Source organism: Excalfactoria chinensis, chromosome 13 (genome assembly GCF_039878825.1).
Source record: "Excalfactoria chinensis isolate bCotChi1 chromosome 13, bCotChi1.hap2, whole genome shotgun sequence".
Classification (NCBI taxonomy): Eukaryota; Metazoa; Chordata; class Aves; order Galliformes; family Phasianidae; genus Excalfactoria; species Excalfactoria chinensis.
In genome coordinates this window covers 5,446,699-5,470,682 of record NC_092837.1, presented here as the reverse complement: position 1 = coordinate 5,470,682, position 23,984 = coordinate 5,446,699, and the positions used below count along the sequence as shown (strand labels likewise).

The following is a 23,984-nucleotide window of genomic DNA, read 5'->3' as shown; positions in this document are numbered from 1 at the left end:
CTGTTTGTTCAGGGCTTATCTGCACGCAGTCACTGCTGGAGGAAACGGGTTGCAACAGCTCTCCCCATCCCACCCTGATTTGGGAAGGCAATACACTCCATGCAGTATGGGACAGCCTTGCTAAGGACTATCACACTGCCCTGACCTCAAGCACAACTTCATCACCCATGACCAAGCCCTAGCACTGAACCACAATTGACAGCTCAGAATCATAGAACAGGGTTGGAAGGGACTCATCAGGATCACTGAACTCAGCTGCAGAAGCAGTGTCCATTTAGCAAGCAAATAAGTATCTCTACTGAGATGGACTTACCCTTGTGCTTCTTCCCCTGCTCCAAAGCCATTGCTCCAGCCATAGCTTGGGTCAAACCAGAGAGAAAGGCGAGCTACCCTCACTTAGCCCTTATAACCTTCTAGTCACAGAGCAGCCAGGGTCCACTCCCCTCCCATTTATCAGGTCCCAATTGCCCTCACCTGCACCAGCCACCAGCACTGCTTCCCGTAACCCTTTCTCAACCAACCAGTACATCAGCATAAGGTACATCAACTTTGCTTCCAAACTTTGGAAAAGGGACAGGGAGAGAAACCAGCTTCCCGGGTTCATTATCATAGCTCAATTTATATCAAGACAGAGTCCATTTTGAATAAAATAAATAAATACGAATAAATCAGCATTGTTTCCTATTGCAGCATGATGGGGGGGAGAGGGAAGGGAAGGGAAGGGAAGGGAAGGGAAGGGAAGGGAAGGGAAGGGAAGGGAAGGGAAGGGAAGGCTTTGTGCTGGGCAGGGTGCTGTCTTGTGGCCATGCTCCTCACACCCACTTCTCCCAGTAGTGCAGGCTCTGGGGCACCACTGGGAACAGCACCAGGAACACCAGGCGGGGGAGTCACGTTTGAGTCTGTGTGACATCCAAAACACACATAGATGGTTTGGATGCCAAACCACCCGTCACACTTCACTTTTTCTCCTTTAGCCTTCACTGTAATCCTTTAATGAATTAAGTGTAGCAATTAAAGAAGGTGTTTTTTCTTTCTTTTATTTATTTAATTTTTTTTTAATGTGTACGTGCCTTCAAATGGAGATGGTTATTTTGGCTGTTCAGGGCACTTAATATGATAATAAATGCAGAGCCCCTCAGCTTCAGGGATCCTCCACACCTCTCACCCAGCCCTTTTTCTATTTATCTATCTGGCAGACTGCCTCTTGTATTTATCCTAACCAAAGTTGCCCCTTCTTTTTTGCTCTACCCAAAACTTCACAAAACAGGGGGAGGAGGTGGGGGTGGAGGCTCAAAGCTGCTTCAGAGCAAAAGCCCCAAACCAGCAACAATGGTACAGAGCCCTGTCATTGCAGGAAATGGAGAAGCTCCATTTCTAGGCTAATTTGGAGCATTACACTCTTTCTCTATCCCTCTGCTTCCCCTCAGCCACATAATCCCCGTATGGCTTTATAAACATAGATGAACATCTGCCTGCCTCAGTTTCCCCTCCTATGTAAAGGAGGTTAACCAGTCCTGCCGCATCCTTCAGAGGATGCAGGCACGGGGAGATGCCAAACATCTGGGAGAAGCTGCAGGCCTAGAGGTGTTCCCTAGAGGTTGAAAGTTTCACCCATACCCCTATATGGGATGGTGGATCTCATGGCCTGTCCCACTGGGCTGAATGGTGTCCCCCTGCACTATAGTACACTCTTAGGTCTGGGGCAATGCCTCTGCAATCTGCATTTCTCTCACTTTTCTATATATATATATTTTAATGTTCTCCTGGTTTGATCCAAACACAATTCCTGTCACTGTAAGGTCCTCAGCAAACGTTCTCTGACTCATGGAGTTGGCCCAACAGATTTTTCTGCCTCCACAGGAACTGGACCGTCCTGTTTGTGGGCACAACAGCCTCCCTTAGCTGTGTGCTGAGGGCAAAGAAAAACTGTTCCCACCACAAAACACTCCCTGCCAGAAGTGGGCAAGCCCTCCCCCACATCTGGACAGCAGTCAGCCATTTTGATTGCCTCTCCATTGTTGCTTTGCCCCAGAGCAGGGCAAGCCTTAGAGATGATGTTCTTCACGCACTTCTGCAGAGCAGTTTACCAACTTTTTGCCCGTGGGACCACAATTTTGTAAACTCAGATGGAAGGTAATGACGCCCACAGAGAAACAGCTTCATTGCTGGGAGAGAAACGTCTCCTTTGCTAAACCTGTGAGAAATCGGTGGGAGTTTGGATAGTAGGTTTGTTCACTGGTACAAATTCATGGAGATCTGGGCTACTGGTACCATGCCCATGGGTGGCCATCACCCTTTACAACACGGCCGAGTCCCTACTTTCATCTGTAGCAACACAAGTCGTTGTGCGTAGGTTGCAATGCCTACAGTGATAGTGGCCAAAAATAACAGTCAATAAAGCCAGTGACCTTTGCTTGATTGTCCAGTTCAGCCACAACAAACACTTTTCCCCTCAGGCTGCTGCACCAGATCCTTCAGAAAGGAGGGAAATTGCTCCCACAACGTCCCTGGGAAATCTCAGGGACACACCATCCATCAATACCAGCAAAATATTTTGCAGAGTGAGACAACAGCAACATCTCCTGCTACACTGGTACAAGCCCAGACACTGTGCTCTGGCTTCCTGTAAACAAGAGCTGTTTAGCTCTAAATTCTTCTTCTGGCTCGGGCTCCCCTGGTTTAGTGAGGATGGTATCAAGATAATCATCACACAGATCATATTCCTGGTACGAGGCTCCGTTGCACAATGGAACCTCTTCATGATGTCCTTGGAGCAAGGCTTGCTTTCTGCAGGTGTGATTGGGCATCAGGTCTCAGCACCAAGCTGAAGGAGAAGTGGGACGCAGTGTGGATTGAAACAGGAGCGGGGAAGTCTGGGGCTGAGATGTTTCTGATGAAGACAAACAGATATGCCATGGGAGAAGTGGTTCTAGACAATGGGCTGGAGTAGAACAGGCTTTTTCCAAAGCTAGATGAAGCCAGAGAGGAATGGTATTTCCAAAATCAAAGGGTTGGTGGTCCTATATTTTGATGTCCAGACCAAAACAAACAAAACTTATTTCACCACATGAAAACTGAACTCTACTTTGACAGAGTTTTCTGGTTGAGTAACGGGGACCTCAGGGTGAAATGAGGATGGGCAGTGCCTGCTCTGCCCATCCTTGTCCCCCAGTGCCTGTGCAATCCCTGACATACAACCCAATGCACTGGACTGAAGTTAAACACCCAGCCTAAGTTGCTTGTTTAGGGTCAGCGAGTAGAAAGAAGCATCTCCTTGAACAGCCCATTCCCCCTGAATGGGCATCTGGACTCATGGACTTGTAGTTTAACCTCTTGCCCCTTCTTTACCCTCCAGATAATTTCAGATCTCTGTCTTCTTTCCCCACAACCCCCTAAAGACCCAACCATTTCCCATGTTCCCCTCTCCCTTCTCTTTCACTGCTATCCCCACCAAGCTCTTTCTTCTTCACAAACCCCAAACTGAAACTTGGTTTCTCAGCTAGGATGACAAAATTCCCTACAGGGCTTTGAGAAAAGACTTGGGCATCCCTGTCTTGTCTGGAAACCACTATGACTTGAAGGGCATGGTAGGGTGGGAGCTTCACAAAGACTTCAGGTGGACAACAGCATGAACAAATGATGCCCTGTGAAGAACAACATCCCCTTAACAACTGGTTAGGGATGTGTGATTCTGGAGGCACTGGTTGTTGTAGGCAATCTGAGAACATAAAGCCTGTGATACCATTTCAGGAACCAACAGATATACAACCTGTCAGGCCTTAAAGTTCCTCAGAGACACCTGCAGCAGGATTTCTCATCCCCAGCTTGTTCTGATTAAACCACCCTTTTGGTCCAGTGGCAGATCTGTTGGAGGTCCCTTCCCCGTGCCTTGCAGGGCCATGGCGGACTGACGGCCACCCTGCAGGGACCGCAGGCACACGCCGTGCCGGATTCAGTCACTGCCACCGCCGCCAACGATGAGATCAGCCATCCGGCACATGGTGCAGGCCGATTGGCTCGGGATGAGCTAATGCTGCTCTGTGCAGACGGATGGAGTGGGAGGAGGGAGGCACGCCGATAACTAGCTCATCCCATGACAAGAACTGTGATCTGGCCCATGCCACACTGGGAAGACAGTGAATGGATATGGGGTTTCACTGGGCCCATACGATGAAAGTAGGACTGCTACACACTCTGGTGCTCTCTGTCAGAAGGTCTTCACCGCTTTCTCCTGGGGTCTTGCACAGCATCTCACCCCATCCCATCAGGGTCCCATCTGTTTGTAGAGTGATGACATCCCCTCCACGGGCTGGCATCCCAGCCTTCTGTTGTGCTGAGCTCCTGACTTTGTCATGGTGCCAGATGGCTTCGGAGGCAGATGACTTCATCCCTTTTAAAGGGGCAATGGATCTGTCAGCAGCACCTGTAGGAATCAGTGCGTATCGTCCTTGATGGTGAAGCCAACAATGGGAGCATAACACAGCAGTGGCTACTACCCCACAGAAGGCTTGAAAAGACCTGAACTCCAATCCAAGATCAACACCAACCTAATGACCCTCACCCTCCACAATCTGTTGGGTTTGTACTGTCCCACATGATGGCTCTGTGCAACCCTATGGAGAACAGGGGACTGACAACAGCATGAGCACTGTGGCGATGCACTGCTGTGTATGTAGTAAGGGCAAGGATTGACCAGCATTCAGCCTCAAAAATCAGTAATCATCCTATACTGGATGTTTATGAGACCAGGTTGATCAACACTGTTCATATTTGCATTGCACGAACTTCTATCCCCAAAACAACATATGATGACTGCAACCACCCATCAATGGGAACCTCTCAGACCTCATGTCAGTGTAACCTGGAGATGCTCTAAGAAAATTCCACCTAAAATCTGTATCAGCTAAAAAAGCAGTTTCGGAGTGAGAACCAGGTTTGTGGCACAGAGCCTCCGGCTACCATTCAGGGGAGCAGCTGCTCCACAAAGCATCCACACCATGCCCCATGGAAGGCTTCACCAAGCATGCCCGAAGAGCTCAATGTTGGGACCCAAAGACGCCCAACTAAGCAAAACCAGGCCAAGAGATGAGCAAGTTTTAATGAACTCCTGCTCTTCAGCTGACTTACAGTCAGGAAAGTGGACATCTCTGTCCTTTAAATCTTCCCAGTAAGAAACCTCTGGGTTTGCAGCTGCAAGGGATCCATCCTGGCACCTGGGAGCAGCTTCCTGAGGGTTATGGTCGGTGCTGGTCAGTGAGGTTTCAGTGCACACACAAACACAAGCAGCCGATTCCTGCACAGCTCTGGATCCTCCCCACCCACAAGCTCCCGCTTGTTGGGGAAAAGGCTGCTGTTGTTCCAGGCAGATAATCGCCCCTTCCCTTGCAAGTCCCTGCATGCTTCCTTGCAAACATACCCACAGAGCATTTCAGCGCAGCAGATACCGAAGCTTAAAGGCCAGACTTGTAGACTGGATCTCCTTCTGGAAAGGGGAAACAAAAGGTGTTTGTCCCTGCAGGAAACAGCTCACCTCGGGCCCTCCAATCCTGGCACATGGTGAGAAGACATTTGGTGTAGATTTAGAGGTGGCCTGAACAAATCACTGTGGAAGAGCAACGGGAGCTGGGTCCGGCTGGAAAGCACCTTGCATGATAAAGGGATTTCACCCTCAAGTCTGTTTCTGAGAGCATGAGGGCCTGGAGAAGCACTGCAGTGCCACATCTCAATGGCACTGCCCTGACCCCCAGGTCCACAGAGGCCACGCAGAGGATAGCACACATTTAGGAGGTGGCATGTCTAATCGCTTGGGCACCCAGTAGGCATAGCCATTGGCAGCAAGGACCCCGTAAGTGTTTCTTGTAGGTTCAGAGAGGCCCGTGGTGATTTCCCTTACGCAGCCTCAACATGCCACTTATCTGCACAACGCTGTGCGTGCATCTAACCTGCAGCAGAACGTCTTGGTGTTATCAGCTGAAGATCTTGGGAGGAACCAGGAAACAAAATCTCATGCTGTGATTATAAGGAAAGGAGCACTTCAGCAGCGAGGTGGCAGAGCCCAGACATTCCCCATGCGCATGGCACCCACCAGGATGAGCTCCCAGCTGAGATCCACAGCAGGGTGAGATGTTGATGCCACTTCTAGGGCTTTTGTTGGCTTGTTTGATTGCAAAGCCAAGCAAGATACACAGCTCCATCTTTCTGCCTTCTTTTCTTATGGCACAAGTCCTTCTTCAGGTCAGGATTTGAGTTCCCAAATAGCAATCTATTATTTTCTTTCCAGCTACACTTGAGATCATATCTTTTGATGTTTCTCTGCTCTGTAACCAGGGAGCACTTCTCTGAGGAGGGGAACCAAATTCCCTGCAGCCCTCCGCAGCAAACAAGGCTGTTAACACTCTGCCCCTGCTGTAGAAAGGAAAACCCAATGCTCCCAGTCTGCTGGCCATGAGGTGGAGCTGTCAGTGGCTTTTGCATTCAGTGGGCATCTGTGGGTATTTTGTAAGGGGCCCATCTCAAAGACACCCTAAGCTTCTTCCCAACCACTCTTCAGGTTTTGCCTGATATGTGGCTCTTCTGTAAGCACCAACATCCTCAATCAACCTTACTGCAGTGAAGAAAACGGGCTGAGAGAGGGCTTTTGTCACCAGCCGTAAAAGCAAAGAGTGCAAAAAGGAGACCTGTCTTGTGGGTGGCACAATAACCTCCCACCTCAATGAAAAACAGCACTGCATTGCTAGCTGATAGCACCCAACTTGCTTCATGGGATGAGCCCAAGGCCCCCAGCTCTGAGGTCTGTGGAGTGACCTGTGGCCCAAGATGCAGGAGAAGGAAGTGGTGCACATGGTCAGTTGTGAAAGGCTCCAAATGCAGGCAACCCTTGCAGCAATCAGCTGATGCCCTGAAGCCAGAGGTTTGCTCACTTGTACCTTGGTGTGTCTAAATATAATACACACATTGTTCTGAGCCCTGTCTCAGCCCCATTGGAATCTACCCACCAATACCTGATTTTCTTGCCTTCCATGGCTGCCAGATGCAGCCACGTGGAGGAACTTTTCCTTTCACTCTTCTGAAATGTACCACCCACCATCGGGTTCCCATTGTCACAAAGAGCTGACTGGCACATCTGCTATCACTTTCATAATCCTCAAAGCTTCTTCAAGTTTCCTGCAAGTCATCTGAATACACCAGCTGGAAAAATGGAGAATTCATGCGTCTTCTCATTCAACCCAAACTGTTTCTGGAAGGGCATCATCAGCCTGAAACCCAAATCATTTTCCAGGTGGAGTTAAAATGCGGTAAGGAGAGAACCCAGCATGAGCTTGTAGCATAGGATGAGGAGCAAGAAGCTGACAGATCAGTCCCCAGCCATGGCAATCCCTATCTACGCTTTGAGGAGGTATTTCCTCTCTGATTCTTGGTCCAAACTATTTGCTATATTGAAGACCGAAAAGCTGCATTTTCTGCAATTTAAGCAGATTTTTCTGACTCACCTTCACCGCCAACCCCAAATATCCAAAATGATGGGTCCACCCTTCCTGTATTTTAGGATTTGGACCATTAAATCATATGGATTTTCCTATGCTTTTGTGTCCCGTGACTTAATCCACCAATGTCTAGGTTGAGACAAGTCCCAGCCAAAGACATGTGTGCGGCCAGAGGATTCGTGACCTGCTGGCTGGGGACATCTTTTCAAAATCCATTGCAATCTAAAGAGGATAAATCTGTATTTTCTGAGGGTTGATGGGGTTGAAAGGAGTACAGGGACAAAGAGGTCTGAAGTTAGCCATGCTCCAGTTGATACGCCAGCAAACTGGACTGGGATGCAACAGCCCCATCTCTGCTTCTGCTCTCCCTTCTCCTTGATGCCTCTCTCTCTCTCTGCCTCCTGCTGTTTCAGGACAAGGACCACCTTTCCATCCCTGCTGAGCACCCGGGGGCTTTTTGGCAGCACCTGGACTTTCTGGGGGCTCCCCCAACGCAAACAACAACAACATTCAAAGTGCCTCTCCGCACGCAGCTGCTCCAAGGACAGGTTCAGGTTTCCCCCACCCTCTTCTCCCCATCCCTCCTCGCAACACCCACCTGGCAGCTAGTTAAAAACACTCTGGGTTTTTCAGGTGTGTTGGAGGGAGTTACCTGACATATTTCCCCCACCTCCCCCTCCTCGTGCTGAGGTTCTTGATTTCACGGCAATGGGATAAGCTAAGAGTAGAAAGCTCTGCAATTATTTGGCTCTAAGGTTTGGGTGCTTGCCCAGCTCTGACACACACACACACACACACACAAGTTCACTCCGCAGCAAGGGCGCGAGTGATGCCTCTCCTCTCCCTCCTCCTCCAGCCCGTCACAGAAGGGCTGGCTCTCCAGCCAGGCAGTTCCACCTCCTCCAACTTTCTCCCTCGCTGCTCCCAACCTGCGCTGCTGGAGTTTCAATCAGAAAAGTCCCTTCTTGCAGGAATTTCTCCCAGCCCTCTCCTCTGCTCTGTGAGCGCCATGGACCCCCAGCAGCCGGCGGGGTGCTGCTGCGGGAGGGGGATTTCGGCAGCAAGGGCAGAGAGGCTGTAAACTTCAGGAGAGATCTCTCCTGTTGCAACAGGTAAGGCATGCCGGTGTGGGAAGTCGAAATGACTCAGGGATGGAGGAGGGCATGGAGGATGGAGAGATTTAGCCGTGAAACTGCTTTTGCACGTGAATAACTTTGACTGTAAATTGCTCCATCCTAAGAATCAGGCTTTGGGATGGAAAAGGATTGCTTTTCATCCGGCAGTTGTAGCATGGGGGGTTACGGGCAGAGCCAGGAAATCTTAAGGTGTGTTTGCTCGAGTTTGCACCCGGGCTCATGTGGGAGACCTGAGCACACTGCAGGCAGGTGGGCTGTGAGCACAGAGAGTAAAAACCTCATCACCAAGCAGAGGGTGAAGGAGAGCTGAGCACAGAAGTACCTAGGTGTGTGCATGGGGCAGGGCTCCTGCGCGAGCAGAGGGATGAGCTCTGCAGAAGCGTGATGGCGCCCGGCTGTGGGCACGGCTCTCGGCTGAACACAGCCTCACCTGCTGGGGTGCTCCTCCTGCCCTGTGCTCCCCTCTGAGCCAGCTCACACCAGGAGGATCCTGGAGGATCCCTAGGGGCAAGCACAGTGCTGGTGTTCCCCTGGTCAGCCCCGGTCTCCCACGACAAGCTGCAGAGCCTGGGAGGTGAAATGAGAGTCTCATGCACCTCAAACTCTACCCCAGCCTCACCTGGGAGCGTGCATGCTGGTATGGGCATTTTGCATCATGACAACTTTTTTTGCCATCAGCGATGGCAAACTGAGTTGAACCCCCTGCAAACCCAGTCCCAGCTCCAGGCATGCAGGAATTATGACCAATGTATGTATGCAGTGTTGAGAAAAGAGGTGAAAAGGAAAGGAGAGCTGGGAGTTTAGGGCAAACCAGGCTCTTCCAAAGGGCACTTATTGGGGAATCACCCCCCGGCAAGAGTTAGAGGTAGACTCAGTGGAGCGCAGCGCTGCGGAGGGGCAAAGATCAGTGGCCATGATATAACTCCAGATAAAACGCTCTTTAAAAAGTTGGAGCCAACCACAAAGTGTGCAGGGGGCAGCAGGGCCGCAGGGCTCCAGGAGTGCCCAGGTCAGCATGCACTGGATGGAGCCCGGTGCCCCTCCATCCATGCCCATGGGACACGGCAGGTGCTGTTGCAGCACCACGGAGTGGGGAGGTTATCGGAGCCTTCGGGCGGAAAGCAAACAGGCTGTGGGGCTGCTGGGGAAGGCTGGGCTGTCGCGGTATTCAGGGAGGCAAAAAAACACCGGGCTTTGTACGGTGTGTCCTTATCTCTTCCTAATGTGCAGCGCACCTCTCCTTATCTGGGTCAGTTCAGGGACATCCGCCTGTCTGATAAGTGCTGGGGTTCCTCGGCTTCTATAACCCAGCCCCAGGCTCAGCCCCTGCCCCGAACACCACAGGCACGAGTGGGGACTGCCCTCCTTGAGCCCTTTCCCCACTCCAGCCCTACTCGGTGAGCGCGTTTCAAACCTGAACACTTGCAGGAACCAGCGTGTCTCCTGGCCCTCCAAACAAACATCGTTCTTAGCAAAGGGAGAGTTCAAAGGAAGCGTAACACCTGGAATCAAACATCTGTTAGAAACTAATGCGCTTTGCATCCTACGCTCCTGCCAACTGCTTCCAGGCAAGTGCTGGAGGATCGTTCCAGCCACCTCCGTGCTGCAGAAATGGCATTCCCTGCTCAGTGCACCTCCCTTTGCAGCTCAACCCAGAGCAGTGGGCTCACTTCTGTATCATGCACAAGCATAAGAGGATTAAATACCGTCCGCTGTTTCTTTTTTTCACTGGGTTGGCAACACCGGAGCTCCGTTGTCTATTAGTGAGGTGATCTGCTGAGCAAGTGATTTTTTCACTCAACCACAGTTTTTCCTTGGCAATGGGGCAGGTACTGGTTTATGAGCAAAGAGACTTCATTTCCTAATTCTTGGAAGAGGGAGCTTCAGGGAGGAGCAGGCTGCAAGGGGTGCTAGGATGGGTTGTAGCTCAGAAGTGAACAAGGATTGAAACAAATCAAGCAATGCAGATTTTTCTTCTATATAGAGGGCATAATTAAATCTGGGAATGTTTGCCACAGGTATTGCAGAGGCCAAAAGTATAGCTGGCTTCAGATGAGATTTTGATTCATTTGGGGGTTGGGTTGGAAGGGACCTCAAAGACCATCCATTCCAAGCTCTCTGCTGTGGGTTGGCTACCCCCCATCAGCTCAGGCTGCTCAGAGCTCATCCAACCTGTCCTTGGGGCAACACCTCCAGGGATGGGGCAGTGCCTCCAGAGATGGGTAGTTCAGTGGACTCTGTTCAACACAAGAGCCTGAGAACAACAGCTGCGCCAGTGGTGCTCTTACATGGCGCTACAGAGCAGAAAGATAATGTTGCATATGCCTTGTATCTCAGCCTCATCTAGTACATCATCAGAACTGGCATTGTTTTGGAGGAGAAATAAGAGAGAGATGGCCAAGCTGTCTGGCCATTGCTGCATTACAGGGCTATTTCAGACCTTGAGTTGATGCTGTGACTCAGGCAGCCCGCAGAATACTGGTGTGCTATGAATAGATGCTTGGGATGGCTCAGGCTACCCAGGACCTGCGCTGTGCAGGTGGCACTGGGTGCCAGTGTCACAGTCCCATTGTGTCAGTGCAAGGCTCAGCAGAGGTTCTGTGATGACAAGATCTTTCAGATATGTGTTTCTGACACACAGTCCGGAGCAGTGAGAGCTGACAAGGACATGCTGTGACAATGAGAGCAGCCTGGGCAAACATGCCTGTCTAGGGGTTAATCTTTCCTCTGCTGAGATCCCAAGCTCCCTGGGCCATGGGCAGACTTTGAATGGGTTTTATTGGTTTGAGAGGATGTTGTTGCACTCAGTATATGTCTGCTGCAGGAAAATTCTGTGGCACAGCCATCAGCATTATTCTACAAGCAAAGATTGTGCCCTGATCGTCTCATTCATTCTGTCCTCTGTGTCCTTATACTGCCTCTGAATGGATGAGAAAGAAGGAGCAAAGCAAGACAGACAGATGGCAGCGGAGCTCAGGATGCTGCAGGCAGAGCTGAATGCTGCTCCCCCTGCTCTCCTCCAGGCACCAGAAGGGAAGAAGCAGCAGGGCGCTGGGGAGGGGAAGGAGCAGATCTCTGTATCAGAGCAGGGTTGGTCTGCGAGTGCATGAGAATTGCCCAAGAGGAGAGAAGGGGGAGAAAAGGAGGAGTGGTGGCCACGGCTGTGCTGCAGGGCAGAGCGGAGCAGCCCCACTGAGTACTGGGCTCCTGACCTGAACCATGTGGACACATGGTCCTTACCCAGCTCTTGGTGCCAAGATGCTCTGATTCAATCCCAACACATTGCATTGACCATAGCAGAATGGGGAAGAGTGGAAAGGGCATCAGAGGACTGTTGGCATTCAGGTGACGCAGCCTGGCAGGCTGTGTGAGGTGTCCCAGGGTCAAACAGCTCAGGGCTGGACCTCTCAAACACGGGCTGAGGTGGGAGCTGAGCCCAACCCAGACCCGTATCTCCCATGGGTCAGATGGGAGCTGTGTGCTGGGATCCTAGAAAGGATCTCACAGGCTTTGCAGCACCTAAATAAACAGCTGTTTTGTGAGCAGCAGAATTCATGCAGCTTGGTTGCCTGGGGCACTCACTCTTGTGTGGATTCTCTGATGTCTAATAATGGGGTTGGGCTCACATTAGAGCCTTTTCTTCCAGCTGGGAGTCCTAATTTGGATTTCTCTCCTCTCTCCTGCTGATTTTCACAAGCTTGTGCAAAGCCATCTCCTTTCAGATCTTTACCTATCTGTTAACTTTGGCTGAAGCTGGCCAGTGGATCTAGAAAGTGGCAGGGAGAACTGACAATGTGGTCTCCCATGGCTGCTTACCTCAGCACTCTGAAGGCGAGGGAATGATTATCAGAGCAAGATGATTTGCATCCCAAGAATGAGGAAAATGTGAAAGGTTCAGTATGGGTTTTATCAGGAGCAGGCAATCAAAAGCGAGACCAGCATCCCTGGTGACTCTCGACCTGTGCTGATGGTCACAGCACATCCGCTGGGGCAACTCATTGGCAGCAAGCGAGGTGCATGATTAACAGCCTCCATGGGAACTGAATCCCTGAGAGCAGCACAGTCCCAGCTCCAGAGGGGTCAGAGCATGCTCACGTGAGTGCCTGGCAGGATGTGGCTGCCTCATGTGCCAACATGTCTGTGCTGTGCTCCCTGCTCAGCAGCTCCGTCCCACCTCCCAGCCACTGCATCACAGCAATAGGCAGCAGTCCCCATCGGAGACACCAGTGGGATCTGCTGTACCCTCCTCATAGCCTGGCTGACCCTGGGCATGAAGTTACCACCCAGCACCTTCCTGGCTGTCAATGCACTGGCAGCTTCTGGGCTTTGGGTAGGGCTTACCCCTGCTGCTGGTAACTGGTGAGGGCAGGGAACCACCTGTGAGCGAGGAGTGTAAAAGAAAGGGATTTGGATTAATGCATAAGGATGCTTCCCCACATGCCCATGGCACAAGCAAGTAAACCTCCTCAGTGTCACGCATCCTGTGGGACAGCAGCCAGTAGAAAAGCAGTGCCAGCCCTTGGCAAGGGCTGGGTGGTCAAGTTGCTGAGCATGAGGATATGCATCAAGGTGTGGGTCAAGGGACCTTAGCTCCAACCCCAGGGACAGGAATGACTGGAGCACTGCCTGTGGCTGGAGGATGTTGATAGAGTACAGGGACCACAGATCAGCTTGGCAAGGGGACAGGAAAGGAGCTGCCTTGGGATGCATGAACTTTTTCCCTGGACCCAGCATCTGAGGTGCCAGCAGCCATAGGGTTGCAGTCAGCTGTGATCCATGATGCCAACCAAGAACCCCATTCATAAATGAGCACCTCTTGGGCTCCCAGCCAGTTACAGCAGTCCCAGGCAGTGCCTCCATGCTCTAAGGAGGGTACAAGGTTCCCTCATCCCTTAGTCCTCCTCCAGGAATCCTAGACCCTCACTGAGGGCTGTACATCCCTGGAGCTGTGTGATTAACTCCTGCTCTGGAGCGATGTTGCAATGCCAAGACAGATAAAGATCAGTGACCCTTATATCTCGGAAGGAAGCTCAAGCCTGTTCTAGTCCCGTGCCTAACAGATGGGCTCCTGGAGGCTTACAGAAATGACAGAGAAATCTCAACTATATGACATGTCAAAGCCAGGCATTACCTGGCTTGGTGCTGACAGCACTACAAAATCAGGCTCTCCCTGGGTTCCTCACAAAGCACTGGCTGAAAAACACACACTGCATATGGAAAAGGGACAGGAGAAAGCCTTTGGCTCCAAAGCAAGGTGTTGCCCTGCTCATGGACAGAAGATGGCTTGGAGCTGAAGACACGTGGGACCTAAAATGCAGAAGGAAAAGCAGCAGGACACAGACAAAGCCACGAGGATGGAGCAGTGGGTGAGTTGTTCCAGGTGGAAGGGGACAAATGGCTGGGTTGAGGAAGTACCATTCAGGAGGAGGTCCACAGAACCAGCTCGGAGCTGTGCTGAGCATCCCACCAAGGCTGACCAGTATTTGGTGTCTGGAAATTGGGAAGGTGAGATTGGGAAGGAACGGCCAGGCTGCACCCTGGTGAAATCTGCAAGTCCAAGAAAAAGTTCTGCCCATGTGAGCATCGTCCCTGAACATGCTGTTGCAGAGCTGTTATGTCAATGGCAGCCCTTCCAAAGTCATCAACAGGTGCTGAAAAACCCAGAGATACACTGAAGAAAGGAGCACTGTAACTTCAGGGCCAGTCTTTCTTAGTTTGCTGTCCCTGTGTAGTACCTCCAGGTTGCATTTCTTCTGCATCGCTGCAAAAGCAATCTCTGCACAACCAAATCAGGAGAGCTAAGCACAGTGCCTACCATTAGCCCAGGCTCAACGTCCCACTGAGATAAATGCTGCCGAGAACATGGGAACTGCTCCATATCATGATTTAGAAAAGGATGGGTTTGTTTGTTTTACAAAGTCCAAGAGAAACAGCCCCAAAAATACCAGTCTGGCCCCAGAATGCAAACCCCACAGGTCTGGCTTTGTTAGTGACCTGGGGGAACTCACCAAAACTGCAAGGCATCGAATGAAGGAAGACTCAACCCCAGCAACATTGCTGCAGTGAGAAAACAGCAAGCATTAGCCAAGCACCAGTCAAAGTGCAACCTGTACATTGATTACTTTGATGTTGTGAATCAGAACATCTCATGGACACGGATCATCACCCACACAACGAGCAGGTTTTACAACCTGTGACTTTTCAACATAGAAACCTCATCGACTGCTTTCTGATTGACCCTTCTCAGAAGTCAGCCATAATTCAGACTGCTTTGACCACCAATGAACCCTATCTGTTCTATTACCCCCCAGTCCAGGAGAAGACAGTGCCACAACTCCTAAAATCACAGAGCCACGTTGCAAAAGCATTCTGAGATCATCAAATCCAACAATCCACCTAACACAAATCCACTGCCTCTTCTCTTTCCCAAAGCCTCATACCCACCACCCTACAGGATGTGCTTCCTCTGCTCTCCATTTCTCCTCCTCCGTGACCACTAAATTCCAAACCCAGATCTGAACTGCCCCAGCACTGTCTATTTGAGCAACCTCCCTTCTCCCTCTGCTCCTACTGCTGGCAGCCTCCAAGGCATTGGTGTGCTCAGGGTTGGTGTTGATGGCTATTTATTCCAGGTGAGAGGTTGTTTCTTACAATGAAGAAAGAAGGAAGGAATTGAGAGGAAAAAAAAAAAAGACTTTTTCTTTACTCTTCTGATCCCAAAACTTTTGGCCAAGCTCTGACTGCAGCCAGCATGGGGAATGTTGCTCTTCGTGTGTTTGGCTTGTTTTGTGTTTGGGGTTTTGCTTGTTTTCAAATGTTCCTCTTGAAGGGGATCAGAAGGTGGGGCTGGGGCCACACCTGCTTGCTTGGTCTGCAGCACCGCCAAACCCCACTGCAGCCCACAGGGGTCCCCAGGGTCCATTCCCCACTCACCCTGGTTGGTGGGGCCATGCTCTACCCCGAGCCCCCCTCCCCCCCCAAGCGCCCGTCCCCTGACCGCCCCCCACACACTCTTTGAACCTCAGCGCTGTGTTTGTTCCTTCATTTCAAACCAACAAATTTGGGCACGTCTCCGACAGAGAATTACAATTTGGATGTTAAATTTAGACGCGTGCTTAGGCTGCGATCAGAGATACAGCGCGTGTTTACTGGCTCTGTGGGTACTTTGCATCTACAGGGCTGAGGTCGAAGCCCCTCGAGGCTCTCAGATCGTCGCCTGGTGATTAGGAGGAGGCTGAATCACCACCAACAAGGCTCTGCTATCTCCCCCAGTCAGAGCATGCCCTCCCTGTCTGGCTCCATTCCAGTGAGGGGCTTTCTCCAGCACCCAGCTCCAGGAGGACATCTGTGCCCGAGGAAGCCAGGCAAGAGAGAAGCAAAGACCTCTCATTCCTGGGCAAGAAGCAAGAATGGAAATATACAATCCCTTGAGATAATGGTTGGGGGCTGAGGGAGGGCGTTCCAGCTTGTTTCACCCAGTTTTGATGCCTGAAAACTCAAATTCAGAGTTTTCTCTTGTAACATCATGGTGCATAAACAAATCAAAAGCAAGTGGTACAATACTCATGTCAGAGGGCTTTCTAGCATAGTCCTAAATTCTCATGAGCTTGACAGATAAGACCTTTGATGCTGTCGTCCATGCCATAGAAAATAAGTAGTTTTCTCTATTTTTCTAACAAATCCCACAAGATTCTTCTTTCCTCTTACCTCCCACCAACAAAATGATCTATACACCAGCAGCTCACTCTCATAGAATTGTTAAGATTGGAAAAGACCACTAAGATCATCTAGTCCAACATCCACCTCCCACCACCATGCCTACTAAGCCATGTCCCACAGTGCCACAAAGTTGTCCTTGTAATCTCCAGGTCCAAATGAATACAAAGCTGGTTGAGCTGAAGGTTGATGTGTGGGAAAGGAGAAGGGGATCTGCAGGGTCATCTCCATCTGTTAAGAGGCAGTGGGGAGGGAAAAGATGCTAGAGAAACCTTGATTTAATGACTTCACAGCTTTCTGAGCCTAGAAAGTAAGTCTGATGGCTGAGTTTGTACTGCAGATAGAGCTGGTGAAATGACACATCTGAGTACAGAAGATGTAAGCAGGGGATGTGCTAATGTTGGGGCTTTGGGCACAGGTCCTGCTTTGGAGAGAAACTGTAAGATATCAAGAGCTGATACTGCTGCCTGCTAAAAAATCATCCCTAAGGTCTGGCTGGGCCTTTCACTTTTTCAGATTATTTCCAGAGGAAACAAGGCTTCTGCCTCACTCCCTGTCTGTGTTGTTGCTCTCCATCCCCCACAGTAAGGGCTGAATCCAATCAATGGCTTCAGCCCAGCTTGTAATTGAGAGCAAAGCTCTCAGAAACATGAGGTCATCACTGGTTTTGCAAAACAATTAACTGGACGGAGGCGTATAACCCTGCTAATGCCCCCATGAAGGAAAAACACCAACACAAGCTGAGACCACCTTAGATGTCAGGAAGTCTACAGGCAGCAGTCAGGTTCAGGACATTCCAGGAGGGTTTCAGAAGAGCGTTTGCATCTTGTTAAATGCCAGAAAACCCACTCCTTGCTCAAGGTTATCCTCCCATACAGAATTGCTGGTGTTCAAGAAGGCATGTTCTCTAGCTCTTCTTGTGGTTGTGGAGTTCATAACGTCTGTGCCTTGTGGGTTCTCTGATGTCTTATAAGAGATGAGTTCACATTGCCATTTCAGTGCAATTGAATTAAAAAGTCAATTAGCCCAGATACAAAACGATCGGCTTCATTAACTCTGTTGTTCATGAAGCAACGCTGTATTTTTGTTGCTGTTTTATTCTGCTGTCTTATTCTACTGAATTGTATGTGACTTTTCCTGCTTCCCAGTCCTAGCAGACGCACGCGCAAGCAGCATGCATGCATTTTATTTCCAGGTTCAGCAGTTGAAAATGTTGGAAGGAAGCAGCTCTAGGCAGGTCCCTACATGCTGCCAAACTCCTAGACGCTGCCAGGTAATGAGCAGATTGTTTCAGAACAGATTTTTCAGCTCCTCGGAATGAACAACGTGCCTTTTTGTATCCTTGTGCTCCATGATTCTCTTTTGTACCCTGTGCATTTGTGACTATGGTGTGTTTTCCAGAAGTGAAATGATGTTGCCATAAAAGAGTCTGAATTTAGTCACTTAGGGAAGGTCTAAATTGCATTAACTTACTCTGATGTTTTCACTTCATAGTGACTTGCTGCGCTCAGTTTGAGACCATTCCTCTCAGTGACTACAGCAGTGGGATTGCTGGGTGATTGGCACATGACCACCAAGGAAAAAGGGGTTCGAATGGAGCATCAAATATACAGCTTTGTGCTTATCAGTAGTTCATCACCTCAGTGAGAGAATGTGACACACGTTGCTAGTTAGGCTCCAATGATTTATTCCAAACATTCGAATTGACTTATAAACTGAACTAGTTCTGGCTTTTAAAGAGATGAGTCTTGAAAAAGTGTCTGGAAAAACAAGTCTTCCCTGTTTAAATTAGGAATGTGCCAAATGACTGGCAGGTACTTGATATGTAATTTAAATTTAAAAGAGGAAGAAACAGCTCTAGATAAAGATCTTCTGGGATATCTATGGGAAATATATGCACCTATATTTAGCTCATCCCTGGCTCCAACCCCTGCATGCACACACAGCAGCACACACCAAGCTTTTGCAAAGAGCAGGCCTTGATCCTTTAACGAGCCCTGCAAAGCTTCCTAATAAAACTACATCCTTGTTAATCATGGGTGCACTCTCCAGTTCCTTCTGTGACATCAAACTCATGTCTCTGATACACACATTCACAGAGATAAATCACAAAACCACAGATACTCAAGGCCTGGTTTGATGGCATGACCTAGTGACTGGTAACCCTACCCGTGGCAGGAGGGATTGGAGCTCAGTTGTTGAGTACCCCCCAACCTAAGCCATTCAATGACTCTATGGCTTTTCCCCTAGCACACTGGCTTTAATAAAAATAGCCCTCTTTCATACGTGCCAGAATTCATGATGCTCTTCCTTTAATCCCTGCAGGACCGGAGGAGACACCACACCATGGAAATCATTACCAAGAGGAACTTCCTGAGTTTTGCTGTTATACTGGTGCACTGCACGATCCGTGATGCAAGCTGTGAGAAAAACAACACCTACCCTCTGCGCTTCACCCACTTCTTCTACAATGCCACCATCTACGAGAACTCAGCTCCCAAGACTTACGTGGAGAGCTATGTCAAAATGGGTATTTACCAGACTAACCCCAAGTGGGACATCAGATACAGAATAGCTTCTGGAGACAGCAGTGGTCTCTTCAAAACAGAGGAGCATGTCATTGGGGATTTCTGCTTCTTGAGAATAAGAACTAGGAGCAGCAACACAGCACTTTTAAACCGAGAGGTCAAAGATAGTTATATGTTAATAATCAAGGCCACAGAGAATACCTTTGCCTCTGACGCCTGGGCCAAAGTTTTAATCCACATTCTTGACAGAAATGACTTGAAACCTCTCTTTTCACCCCCTTCCTACAAAGTGTCCATCAGAGAAGACACTCCTCTGAAAACTGTGGTCAGCACACTCAGTGCCACGGATGCCGATGCTGGCCAGAACGCAGAGTTCTACTATGCCCTCAACACAAAGTCGGACCTGTTCACCATCCACCCCACCACGGGGGCAGTTGTGACCACTGGTAGGCTGAACAGCACCCATCGAGGCAGGCACCACCTGCAAGTTTTAGCTGTGGACAGAATGAGAAAGATCATGGAGGGGAATGAATTTGGGAACCTGGCTAGTCTCATGATCCAAGTGGAGCCCTCAGCCAGGAAACCCCCCTCTATATCCTCAGTGAATGTGGCACCGCCTGACTCAGCCGAAGATCTTCACTATGCAAGCCTGTCTGTAGAAAGCAGTGACTCAGAAGCAGGGATAGATTCAGTAGACCTTGTAGATGGAGATCCAGGAAGGCATTTCACAGTCATCAGACCCTACTTCGGAAGCACAGAGTTCATGATTGTGGCAATAAAAGAGATAGACTGGCTACTTCACCCTTTTGGTTTCAACCTCAGTCTGCAAGCCAAGGACAAGAATAAACCACCACTTTTCTCCCCTGTTAGAATTATACATATACCTCCTTCCAAGTATGTCTCTGCCAGGTTTGAGAAAGAAGTCTACCGAGTCCAGCTCAGTGAATTTTCCCCACCTGGAAGCCAAGTTGCTATGGTGAAGATTACACCAGTCCTCCCAAATCTTAAATATGTATTGAGACCTACTCCTGACAGCACACATTTTAAAATCAATCCTCACACTGGATTGATTACTACTGTCAGAGCAATGGACTTCCACGAGCAATCTAATTTTCAACTTGAAGTTGCAACCTCTAACAGCCACACATCTACAACTGTTGTCGTTGACATCATAGACTGCAACAATCATGCTCCAAGTTTTAGTCAGTCTTCATACCGTGGGGCCTTTGATGAGAATGTTCCTCCTGGCACCAGTGTCTTAACAGTGCAAGCTACAGACGAAGATGAAGGAGACAATGGCTTTGTAACCTACACCATAGCCAACCAGAAATCAGTTCCCTTTGTCATTGACCCATATTCTGGCATTATTTCCACCACCAAGTCAATGGATTATGAGTTGATGCAGAGATGGTATCACCTGCGAGTGTGGGCATCAGATTGGGGCTCACCCTTCCGCCATGAAACGGAGGTCTACGTTTCCCTCATGCTCAGCAATGTCAACGACAACGCTCCTGTGTTTGAGAAGGCAAGCTGCAGTGGCAGCATCCCACGGGACTTTCCTGTTGGGAACCCTGTGGCCACAGTCTCTGCAATTGACAGTGATGAGCTGCAGCGTATCAAGTATGAAATCGAGTCTGGCAATGAGTTACGGCATTTTGAACTGAATCCCATCTCTGGAGTAATATCTCTTAGAATATCTCTGAGAGATCTTCCTTCTGAACAGCCACTCTTCTACTCTTTGAAAATAACTGCAACAGATGGGGAGAACTATGCTTTGCCAACATCTGTAAATATCACTGTGGTCAGCCAAGGTCTCCCTGTTAAAATGCAGTGTGAGGAGACAGGAGTATTGAAACAACTGACAGAAACTATCATACACTCCATTGAGTCCCAGTCTCAAGGCCAAGGGCAGGATGATGAAACAACTCTAAATTTGCACCTTATAAACCATAACGCTCCGAAATTTGATGACAGCTTTCCACGATCTATTGATATCATAGAGAGTGTTCCCATCAACTCAACTATTGCTGACCTTTCAGCTGTTGATCCTGATACTGGTTTTAATGGGAAATTGGTCTATGTGATCTCAGATGGAAATGCTGACAGCTGCTTTACCATTGACCTGGAACTAGGTCTCCTTCGGGTCCTTTCTCCTTTAGATCATGAACGAACCAGTTTCTACATTCTTAACATTACCGTGTATGACCTTGGCACACCACAAAAATCATCTTGGAAACTCCTGGCTGTGAATGTGTTGGATACCAATGATAATACTCCTAGATTCCCACAAGGTGCCTACTGGGTGATGGTACCTGAAAATGTAGTAACAGGGACAACAATAGCTCAGTTGAAAGCAGAAGACGCTGATACAGATGATAATGGGAGAGTAAAATATTCTTTCCTAACCCCCACTGACAAGTTTGACATCAACAGCGTCACTGGAGAAGTGACAGTTATAGGTGCCCTGGACAGAGAACTGTGGCCTTGCTATGCACTGAAAATAAAAGCTAAGGACCAGCCCAAAACAGGCTACGAGCTGTTCTCCGTTACAGATCTCATTGTGACTCTGGAGGATGTAAATGACAATGACCCGCACTGCCTCCCAGCCCTGAACAGTGTGACGGTCCCGGAGGACCTGCCTGTAGGAACCATCCTCCTCTTTTTGGAGGCTTTTGATCCCGATGCTGGCTCTGGGGGAGAGGTGAGGTACAGCCTTGTTAATGATGAGGACATGATGTTTCATGTAGACAAGCTGACTGGAGCACTGCGGTTAGAGAAGGAGCTGGACTATGAGAAGAAGGACTCTTACAATCTAACCGTGCAGGTCAGTGACAGTGGGAAGCCCGTCTCTCGCTCTTCCCTCTGCCACCTGGAAGTGAACGTCCTTGATGTCAATGAGAACTTGTACCCACCGCGCTTTGCCTCCTTTGTCTTCAAAGGCTGGGTGCAGGAGAACAGCCCTGAGGGCACGTCTGTGATGATGGTCACAGCAAAGGATATTGATAAGGGGAAAGATGGAGAGGTTCAGTATTTCCTCCGAGAGGGCACTGGCCTGTCCGTCTTCAGCATTGAGAAGGACACAGGTAATTACTGCTTTATTTAAATATTTACCTCAAAAGCTGAAACAACATGCTGTGTTTTGCCTGATTTTTTGACCCAGTGCATTCAAATCCTCTGTTTTTCTGCAGGGATTTATGATGTGTATCCCTGTATACGGGGAGGAGCAAGTAGGGTTTGTCTCCTTTAAACAGCGTAAAATCCATGTCAACCCTCATCCAAAATGCCCAGGCCTTCCCCTTCACATTTGTACCAAATTATCTCCAACACAAGCAAGCCCCTGTCTGCCACACACTGTCACAGCCATGCAAGGCTGGTGCCAATCTTTATACCTCCGCGAAATACAGTAAGCAGAACAGAAAGACAGATTGGTGTAGCACTGAATACAAAGTGGTTTGAGTTCCCTAGATCCCTCACAAGCACTCTCTTTCATTATAGGCACCATCAGGACCATCGGACCACTTGATCGAGAAAGGATGTCTCACTATTGGCTGACAGTGCTGGCTCTTGACCTGGGAACAGTTCCTCTGTCTTCTGCGACTGAAATTTACATTGAAGTTACCGATACCAATGACAACCCGCCCCAGATGTCCAGACCTGTTTATTATGCCTCTGTGATGGAGAATTCCCCACCAAACACATCTGTCCTTCAGCTCGATGCCTTAGATCCAGACTCTAGCTCAGAGGGAAAACTGACTTTTCACATCCTAACTGGAAATCCTCAAGGACTCTTCACCATTAACCTTGTGACAGGTAAGACTGACCCAACTCAACTCTGGTTTTTGAGGCTCTCAAATACCCAGAAGATGCTATGTGATCAATAGAAACAGCCCACACAGCTGCACCGTCACACCTTCCTTCTGTAGCAAAAGTCCACCTCCAAATACACAGTGTGGAGGCTGACTATTGAAACCCTCCACCTGGAGGCTGGTATTTGCAACCAGATGGCTCTTAGAGTGGCACAAATCTGTTGGGTTCAAAGCCCTTTACAGAACTGAGAGGTTGTTTTTGTTCTTCCCCCTTACAAACAACCAGGCTGTTGCACAGCCTGAGCCAGGAAACACCCTTCTGGAGGTGACTGTTTGCTCCTGAGAGCTAGCAAGGCAGGATTAATAAAAATTAATCCCATTGCCTTTAAAGGTTCCACCCATCTCCCGGTACCATTAGTACAGTCAATGCAGCAAGCCTCTGCTGCCATCTTCCTAGACCGTATCTTTCATCTGGGGATTAATTAACAGATCTTTCAGAACCATCAAAAACCAGTCAATGTTTAGTGTAAACAGCTTCCTCAAACTATCCCAGAGCGCTGACATCAGGCCAGTCTGGCAGGGAAAGCTGCACCGTGCCCTTCACTCCATCAGCTCCTGGGAGGAGAGGGAAGAGAGGGCACAAAGCCTGGGTTTGGGAGAGGATTAATTGTATGACTTTGATCTCCTGCGGGTGATAAAAGCAGTTCATCTACTGCAGTGGGAGAGAAGCCTGCTCTCAGATGGGGAAGGAGCAGGATGTGCAGTAAAAGGCTGAGGCGGTGACATTAGCTGATGGCTTACTCTGGTGTGAGCGCAGCCCTACAAAGCTGGACTCCAAGGTCACTGCGTTTTATGCTAAAACAATCAACACTGGCCAAATCCAAACATTTACTAATGAGGTACCTCACCTCTAAGCCAATGCTTTAATTCCCATCTTAGACAAAAAAAGCTCTTTCAGGTGTGAGTCATCCCCTATCCATCTCACTCCACAGTCAGATAATTTGCATGTGAAGAGTGATATGTTTGTCAGTCCTGTAAGAAGCTGGTGAGATGATCTTATCTCCTGGCCAGTTGCTGGAGGTCTCTTCTTTAAACCCTGAGTGTGAGGTTGCTTGAAGGCCTGCTTCCAAGCCTGATGAGGATTCAGTTCTTTCCTTACATGTGTGTTATCTGAAAGAACAGATGATTACCTGCAAACGTTGGCGTAAACTGAGCAGCATATATCCTCATGCTTACAGTATCAGAAGAGGAGTCATCTTCTATTGCTGCCAGGAAAAATATCAGAGCTTGTCTGAATCTCTGAGCTGCAGGCAG

At 49.2% G+C, this 23,984-nt stretch overlaps 1 protein-coding gene across 1 annotated transcript in view; it reads left to right on the top strand.

Moving 5' to 3' along the window:
* The first annotated feature begins 18,682 nt into the window (after positions 1-18,682).
* Positions 18,683-23,984, top strand: part of FAT2 (FAT atypical cadherin 2) — a 37,190-nt gene continuing 31,888 nt past the window's right edge. Inside the window, exons 1-2 of the mRNA XM_072348574.1 lie at positions 18,683-21,947; positions 22,360-22,674. Of these exons, the coding sequence (XP_072204675.1) occupies positions 18,683-21,947; positions 22,360-22,674 (3,580 nt within the window). The remainder of the gene's footprint in view (positions 21,948-22,359; positions 22,675-23,984) is intronic.